Source organism: Nerophis lumbriciformis, linkage group LG27 (genome assembly GCF_033978685.3).
Source record: "Nerophis lumbriciformis linkage group LG27, RoL_Nlum_v2.1, whole genome shotgun sequence".
Classification (NCBI taxonomy): domain Eukaryota; kingdom Metazoa; phylum Chordata; class Actinopteri; order Syngnathiformes; family Syngnathidae; genus Nerophis; species Nerophis lumbriciformis.
The window spans coordinates 23,017,501-23,026,839 of NC_084574.2; the positions used below are offsets into that span (position 1 = coordinate 23,017,501).

General features: G+C 40.3%; 1 protein-coding gene across 1 annotated transcript in view; it reads left to right on the forward strand.

Moving 5' to 3' along the window:
- Nucleotides 1-8,522, forward strand: part of fbxo8 (F-box protein 8) — a 19,417-nt gene extending 10,895 nt beyond the window's left edge. Inside the window, exon 8 of the mRNA XM_061988361.1 lies at nucleotides 4,699-8,522. Within this exon, the coding sequence (XP_061844345.1) occupies nucleotides 4,699-4,886 (188 nt within the window). The 3' untranslated portion in view covers nucleotides 4,887-8,522. The remainder of the gene's footprint in view (nucleotides 1-4,698) is intronic.
- Nucleotides 8,523-9,339: the final 817 nt, after the last annotated feature.

Sequence of the window (9,339 nt, forward strand, 5' to 3'; positions counted from 1 at the left end):
AAAGCAGAGACCTAATCCTACAGCCACCAAACCAGATACCCTCAACGCCTTCACTGCGCCTAGAAATTCTGTCCATAAAGGTTATGAACAGAATCGGTGACAAAGGGCAGCCCTGGCGGAGTCCAACCCTCACTGGAAACGGGTCTGACTTACTGCCGGCAATGCGGACCAAGCTCTGACACTGATTATACAGGGAGCGAACCGCCACAATAAGACAGTCCGTTACCCCATACTCTCTGAGCACTCCCCACAGGACTTCCCGGGGTACACGGTCGAATGCCTTCTCCAAGTCCACAAAGCACATGTAGACTGGTTGAGCAAACTCCCATGCACCCTCAAGGACCCTGCCGAGAGTATAGAGCTGGTCCACAGTTCCACGACCAGGACGAAAACCACACTGTTCCTCCTGAATCCGAGGTTCGACTATCCGGCGTAGCCTCCTCTCCAGTACACCTGAATAGACCTTACCGGGAAGGCTGAGGAGTGTGATCCCACGACAGTTAGAACACACCCTCCGGTTCCCCTTCTTAAAGAGAGGAACCACCACCCCGGTCTGCCAATCCAGAGGTACTGCCCCCGATGTCCACGCGATGTTGCAGAGTCTTGTCAACCAAGACAGCCCCACAACATCCAGAGCCTTAAGGAACTCCGGGCGGATCTCATCCACCCCCGGGGCCTTGCCACCGAGGAGCTTTTTAACTACCTCGGCAACCTCAGCCCCAGAAATAGGAGAGTCCACCACAGATTCCCCAGGCCCTGCTTCCTCATAGGAAGACGTGCTGGTAGGATTGAGGAGGTCTTCGAAGTATTCCCTCCACCGATCCACAACATCCGCAGTCGAGGTCAGCAGAACACCATCCTCACCATACACGGTGTTGACATTGCACTGCTTCCCCTTCCTGAGGCGGCGGATGGTGGTCCAGAATCGCTTCGAAGCCGTCCGGAAGTCGTTTTCCATGGCTTCCCCGAACTCCTCCCATGTCCGAGTTTTTGCCTCTGCGACCGCCGAAGCCGCACATCGCTTGGCCTGTCGGTACCCGTCTGTTGCCTCCGGAGTCCTATGAGCCAAAAGAGCCCGATAGGACTCTTTCTTCAGCTTGACGGCATCCCTTACCGCTGGTGTCCACCAGCGGGTTGTAGGATTACCGCCACGACAGGCACCAACCACCTTGCGGCCACAGCTCCAATCGGCCGCCTCGACAATAGAGGCACGGAACATCGTCCACTCGGACTCAATGTCTAGTGCCTCCCTCGTGACATGTTCAAAGTTCTTCCGGAGGTGGGAATTGAAACTCTCTCTGACAGGAGACTCTGCCAGACGTTCCCAGCAAACCCTCACAATGCGTTTGGGCCTGCCAGGTCTGTCCGGCATCCTCCCCCACCATCGCAGCCAACTCACCACCAGGTGGTGATCGGTTGAAAGCTCCGCCCCTCTCTTCACCTGAGTGTCCAAAACATGAGACCGCAAATCCGATGACACAACTACAAAGTCGATCATGGAACTGCGGCCTAGGGTGTCCTGGTGCCAAGTGCACATATGGACACCCTTATGTTTGAACATGGTGTTTGTTATTGACAATCTGTGACGAGCACAAAAGTCCAATAACAAAACACCACTCGGATTCAGATCCGGACGGCCATTCTTCCCAATCACGCCTCTCCAGGTTTCACTGTCGTTGCCAACATGAGCGTTGAAGTCCCCCAGTAGAACGAGGGAATCACCCGGGGGAGCACTCTCCAGTACTCCCTCGAGTGAATCCAAAAAGGGTGGGTAATCTGAGCTGCCGTTTGGCGCGTAAGCGCAAACAACAGTCAGGACCCGTCCCCCCACCCGAAGGCGGAGGGAGGCTACCCTCTCGTCCACCGGGTTGAACTCCAACGTGCAGGCTTTGAGCCGGGGGGCAACAAGAATTTCCACCCCAGCCCGTCGCCTCTCACTGCCGGCAACGCCAGAGTGGAAGAGAGTCCAGCCCCTCTCGAGAGAACTGGTTCCAGAGCCCTTGCTGTGCGTCGAAGTGAGTCCGACTATATCTAGCCGGAACTTCTCCACCTCACGCACTAGCTCAGGCTCCTTCCCCCCCCAGCGAGGTGACGTTCCACGTCCCAAGAGCTAGCTTATGTAGCCGAGGATCGGACCGCCAAGTGCCCTGCCTTCGGCTGCCGCCCAGCTCACACTGCACCCGACCTCTATGGCCCCTGCTATGGGTGGTGAGCCCATTGGAGGGGGGACCCACGTTGCCTCTTCGGGCTGTGCCCGGCCGGGCCCCATGGGGACAGGCCCGGCCACCAGGCGCTCGCCATCGTGCCCCACCTCCGGGCCTGGCTCCAGAGGGGGGCCCCGGTGACCCGCATCCGGGCGAGGGAAATCTGGGTTCCTTGTTTGTGTTCTTCATAGAGGTCTTTATGAAAAATGTGAAATAATATAAAAATGTTGTCACAATATCCCCATGAAGTATATAATCAATAGATCAATAACTAAGGCAATATCAGAAAATAATTCCAACCAATAAATCAGGAGTGCCAAAAATGAGAGTATTTTTTTTTTTTATACTGCGGCATATTAAAAGAATTTATTAAAAGATAGCATTCATCGGAATATTGGTTATTGTTCTGTGATTAAAGTAATTTATTTTGAACATGCATAAAATTACAATGTAGGACACTTCCTTGACTGCACTTAAATGTAGAATATATGTAGAATATATTTATATTATTCATATATTATATATAATATATATTATATTATTTATTATTATTTAATATTATTATTGTCTATTGTGAGCGAACTGTGGTGCTGAATTTCCCCCAGGGATCAATAAAGTACTTTCTATTCTATTCTATCACATATTTACAGCTTCCTATTACAACATTTCCAAAAAGGAAATTTTAATCCTACCCCTTACCCATTTTTTAGCAATTGCAATCTTAAAAAAGGTTTAGGGTCACTCTGAAAAGAATAGGTTATCAGGGGAAAAAGTTAGCATAAAATTGCATAGTTTTATGCCACAGCTGTACTAAATTATCAAAATCACTTTTTTTACTATACCAGAATTATGTTATAGTGCTTCAAATATTATTATTGTTGTTATCTTTGATTTATTTATTTATTTAAAACTGGAAAAATATTAATACACACTATTATTTTTATTCAGTAAGATGTATTCCTAAGCATGAAAATGTGTTTGCAGACTGTTGTCAAAGCCAAAGGAGGCTGTAAAAAATATGAACTTAGTCGGTTATTACGTGTGAAAAAAGGACTACTTGTTCACAGGTGTCAAACTCAAGGCCCCGGGGGTTCATATCTTGCCCCCGCCGTATCATCTTATATGACCCGCCAAACCCTGGAAACAATAAGCGTATAGTAATCCTTGTACTTTTCTGACTAAATGTTCTCAATCTTTACAATTCGAGAGAAAAAAAATACATGTACTGCCTGCAATTGTATATATTTTATACTTTAATATGATCTATTAATGCACCAAATATTATATTATCATACATTCAAAACATTTTTTTGTTAGAATAAAAATAAATACTTGACACATGATCTTAAAAGTAAGTTATCCATCAAATTGTACAGTGTAAAAATGACAATAGATTATATGGTAAAAGTTTTTCCGTTATAAAAACCGTGGTTTTTTTTTTTTTTTGCATTTACAGTAAAACACCATAAAACAACGTTGGTAGAGTTTACTAAAAAAAATGGTGGTACCATTTTTCCATTTAAAGCAATGTGCTATAGAAACATTGTTAATTTTACGGTAAAATTCAGGTAATTGACCTGCCTGATTTTTTATTTACCGTGTAAGTAAAAAAATATATGATAATCAGATGCATTGGCAATTGATGAGGCACATCCTTATACATATATATCCATATATTATTCACTTTTTCAAACGGCCCTTTAAAGGCAGACATAATTGGAAAATGAGTTTGACAGCCTTCATCTTTGTTTATCTGCCAAATGAATAACAATAACATTTGCAGTTTTTTCAAGATTTACAAAACATTAGTTTTTTATTTTTTAAAAGGGACATAACAAATCATTTGCTGTACCTTGGATTGCTTTTACCATGTTTAATAAACAAGGCATGAATAATATCAGTTATTGTGACCACTGCATCCTTGAATTTTGTTTGTATGTTTGGAACCTCTGTAATATCACAAGGCCCATTTTTCTTCAGTTGTCCAACATGTATCACGGTCATTCAGCAAATAGGGGGGGGATGCCGGCAAAAATGAGGTAGCATTATCAACAAATCCCGACATCTCTAACTGAACTGTCTTCCTCACCAGGCCATGCTGAAGCCATCTGTAATACTTACTTGTGTGATTAGTGGAATGGCTTGTAGACCACGGATGAATGGCTGCTGCCTCTGAACCTCTTTTTCATGTCTTTTGGGAAGGGAAATTTAAAATGTCTCCTTCAGCATATCCCAGAGTTTTACCGCATTATTATGTGACGATGAGTGGTTGGTTGGACGGACATTAGATGCAGAGACAAAGTAAGAAAAACTTTTTTTCTAGTAAGCTCACAGGGATTGTCACATGACAAAATGTTTTCTATGTGTCACTCAGACTTTGTGAGCTCAAGTCAAGCGCAAAGCTGACACATTTAAAAAGTATCTTCATTTCTGATCATTGTCAACATCTCTGCCATCAAGTTCTCTGATCACATGTCCCGCTTTGTGCTTGCAGACGCCGTGTACGTGCTGTGCTACAGTCTGATCCTGCTGTCCATCGATCTAACCAGTCCTCACGTCAAAAACAAAATGTCAAAGAGGGAGTTCATAAGGAACACTCGCCGGGCGGCACATAACGTATCGGATGACTTTGTGGGCCATCTTTACGACAACATTTACCTGATCGGCCACGTGGCGGCGTAGCTCCACTCAGCAGCTGTCTGGTAAAAAAAATCCTCACACTGCACCCAAGAGTATGAACCAATGACTGGGTTCCTCCGCATCTCTGGAATGTTTGAAGAAAACACATGCCTTCAAGTCCTTCGAGGAGCATACGAACAAATGACTTTATTAGATCATTTACCGCTGCACTGTGGGAGAGACGATGCTACCAAAATGATTTATGTAATATTTGAAATGTTTCAACTAAGCTAAGGCAGAGGAGGATGGTTTAAATTCAAACCATAACGACACGCTCTGGCACTGCACTGATGCCCAAGTACTACTAAAGAGGTGGAAGGACAAATCCTCACAACCTTTTCCTAATGACCGTTCAGAATCACTAACAGAACATTTACGTTCAAGCAGAATGTCAAAGCATCAGCGACCATTTTAGGATCTCTTCTCAAGGCTGTTGAACTAGGATAGGACTTAGGGTAGTCCGTGTACAGCTTGTATCACATTATGGATTTACTATCCTCTGAAATAACTCAACACACAGCCACAGGTGTTATTTAGAGTTGGTACCTAACCCTGCCTTAACCTCTTGGGCATGGAATGACCACTGGTCATTACTAAAATCATTCTCCACGGGGGCAATATACTAATATACTTTATGCAGTACTATATAGAGTGGGGAAACAGGTATTTGATCCTGTATACCAACCACCAAGCATTCTGACCCCCGCAGACCAATTGTGTGTCCTTGGAACACACAAATTATGAAAGTAGTCCTAATCTCAACCCTCTGTGCTTAACACGATAAATAAGGAATAATTCCGCTGGTAATCAGTGTTAAAAATAACGTTCAGAATATAAAACATTCTCATGCATCTTAATCCATCAATCCTTTTTCTTCCGCACCTGTTCATTAATGGTAAGAAGTAGAGATGTCCGATAATATCGGCTCGCCCATACTATCGGTTGATAAATGAGTTAAAATGTAATACCGGAAATTATCAGTATTGTTTTTTTTATTATTGGTTATTATTATCGTTTTTTGTTTGTTTGTTTTTTTATTAAATCAACATAAAAAACACAAGATACACTTACAATTAGTGCACCAACCCAAAAAACCTTCCTCCCCCATTTACACTCATTCACACAAAAGGGTTGTTTCTTTCTGTTATTAATATTCTGGTTCCTACATTATATGTCAATATATATCAATACAGTCTGCAAGGGATACAGTCCGTAAGCACACATGATTGTGCGTGCTGCTGGTCCACTAATAGTACTAACATTTAACAGTTAATTTGACTAATTTTCATTAATTACTAGTTTCAATGTACGGTAACTGTTTTTATATTGTTTTACTTTCTTTTTTATTCAAGAAAATGTTTTTAATTTATTTATCTTATTTTATTTTACTAATTTTTTTTAAAAGTACCTTATCTTCACCATACCTGGTTGTCCAAATTAGGCATAATAATGTGTTAATTCCACGACTGTATATATCGGTTGATATCGGTATCGGTTTATCGGTAATTAAAGAGTTGGACAATATCGGATATCGGCAAAAAGCCATTATCGGACATCCCTAGTAAGAAGTATTTTATTTATTATTGGTTAGCTTCAATGTTATTAAAAAGAATAAGAGACTTATTATACTCTAAAAATGTTAGTCTTACTTAAAAATGCACACATTTAGTTGTATTCAGTGTTAAAAAATATTATATTGGCTCTCGGAAATACATTTTAAAATATTTGGCTTTCATGGCTCTCTCAGCCAAAAAGGTTCCTGACCCCTGCTTTGTATGGACAAAAATAGTCAAAAATAAAGTTTTTTCCACTCAACCTCTCTCCCACCATGGGCAAGACTAAAGAACTGTCAAATAACTGAATGGAATATATTACAAACCTGCTCAAGACTGGAATTGACTGCAAAACCATCCGGAGGAAGCTGGTTGAGCAAAAGGGTTTGGGAAGTTAGACACCTGGAAGATTCAGAGTAGGCTCGGGAGAATGTGATGTGGTCACATGACACCAAAATGGAGCTTGTAAACAAGGGGACTCAAAAGTGTTTGGAGGCAGAGAAATGCTGAATATGAACCAGTGACATGGAGGTGGATACATTTGCTTTGGGGATGTTTCTTTGGCCCAAATCCCTCCTGAGATGTTTGCAACCCTGCTGACCAACTGCAAGAAACATCTGACAAAAATATCAGCACTTGATCAAATATTACTTTTTTCTACTTTTTCCCCGTGAAGAACTGTAGCTCTCAGCACTCATGCCTCCACCACAATTATCTGATTATAGGCAAGACAAAATGATCGTTGTACTTACTAGACAAGGACACAAGCTGTACATTGACTACTCTAAAATGATTCCTGTTCAATTTGTTAGTATAGTTCCTAGAGAAGATATACAGTGATACAAATACACTCTTTTGTGAGTAAGCATGGCTTGAACTTCTCTTCCCACTGAGTGGTTTATAAAAGATAGCTTTTGTCTCAAATTTAAACTGTAATATAGTTAATTACTTTAATCAAGCTGGAGTGTAACAATCGGATGAAACCCAACAAGATACATTTATATTAATGACTATCAACTGAAAAGCTATTTATATAACACACATTGGAGCTAGTTAAAGCTGCTAGTTGAATACTTTGGATGCATTATTGTGACACAGTTCACGAGGAAAAAGTGAACACTAAATTGTACAATTTGGTGATGGATGTTAATCTGCTTCATCGAGAAGACGTCAGTTGTTTGAAATCCCAGTGGTTATAAATGCTCTTTTTGACTATAACAAAGAACAACATTGCTGCCTTAATCCGGTTCAAATGTAGTTCAGTTTCATGGCAAATGTTTGCCATGAACTGGCAAAGTCAAGGAGACTTAAATATTTCACCATTTTTACAATGCAGTGTGTCATTTTTTGTTCAATACGGAAGGAAATGGCCTCTTTATTAAGGCAACACTACATTGCATAGCAGCAGCAATATACTTAGTTTATGTGGTTTACATAATATATTAATTGTTTGAAACCCAAACTCTTAACTGAGGATCTTTCTTTAAATGGTTGGTTTGGAAGGCCATAGATTAGAAATGGACTTCTTAATAACTAAGAGAGGTGGAACAAACTAGTCAACTGTAGCTTCTGTTCATGTAAATCAAAGGTGTCCAAAGTTTTGCATATATAAAAATGCCATTAAATTCGCCATTTTGTTATTCAAACGAGGTGCATGTCAGCTTTGTGTTTATAACATTTCCACTTTTCCTCTTGATATTACACCTTTTTATTCACCCCCAATTGTTGAGCGGATTTTTTTTCAGTCGTAAAAAAACAAGCTGCAGGCAACACTTTGGACACCCCTGATGTAGGGCAATTATTACGAGGCTACTAGTGAATTATCAAGAAACACACTTGATGTTGTTCCAAAGTTGTTTAACATTTTTTTTTGAATGTCGTTATATATATTTTTAGCTGCTGTCATAACACTAAACGTTGCTTTTTGAAATGTAAATACTATTAGTTTTGTCCCTTTCTCACACCGATGAAGGATAGGTTAAATAAATTATGAACACAAGTTTTGGAAAGTTTCTTTGGTGTTTTGAATGCTTTGTAAGTACACTTTGTAACACTTATAAAACCGTTAACTTATTCAAACATTGCAACCATGTTTAGGCCTTACATCAAGCTACAAAAGTGTTTTTGGTGCAGAGAAATTAGTATTTTTTTTACAATAGAAAATGCAGGCCTGTTGATGAGCAGATTGTGGACGAGCAGACATACAGTATGGTTTTAATTACCGTATTTTTGGGACTACAAGTCGCAGTTTTTTTCATAGTGCGACTTATACTCAGGAGCGACTTATGTGTGAAATTATTAACACATTACCGTAAAATATCAAATAATATTATTTAGCTCATTCGCGTAAGAGACTAGACGTATAAGATTTCATGGGATTTAGCGATTAGGAGTGACAGATTGTTTGGTAAACGTATAGCATGTTCTATATGTTATAGTTATTTGAATGACTCTTACCATAATATGTTACGTTAACATACCAGGCACGTTCTCAGTTGGTTATTTATGCCTCATATAACGTACACTTATTCAGCCTGTTGTTCACTATTCTTAATTTATTTTAAATTGCCTTTCAAATGTCTATTTTTGGTGTTGGGTTTTATCAAATACATTTCCCCAAAAATGCGACTTATACTCCAGTGCGACTTATATATGTTTTTTTTCCCTTCTTTATTATGCATTTTCGGTCAGTGCGACTTATACTCCGAAAAATACGGTAGTTATTTACATATAAAACAATCTAATGTAGGTCAAGAAATGCTAATCAGGTAAATGTAATGTATATAACTATACAATATGTTTTTCTCAATTTTTTTTTTCATCCGCAATTTTAATTTCTTGATTATCCAACTATTATATTGTATTGACAGATACCTTGATTCTGTGACTTTTTCGGTGTTTGG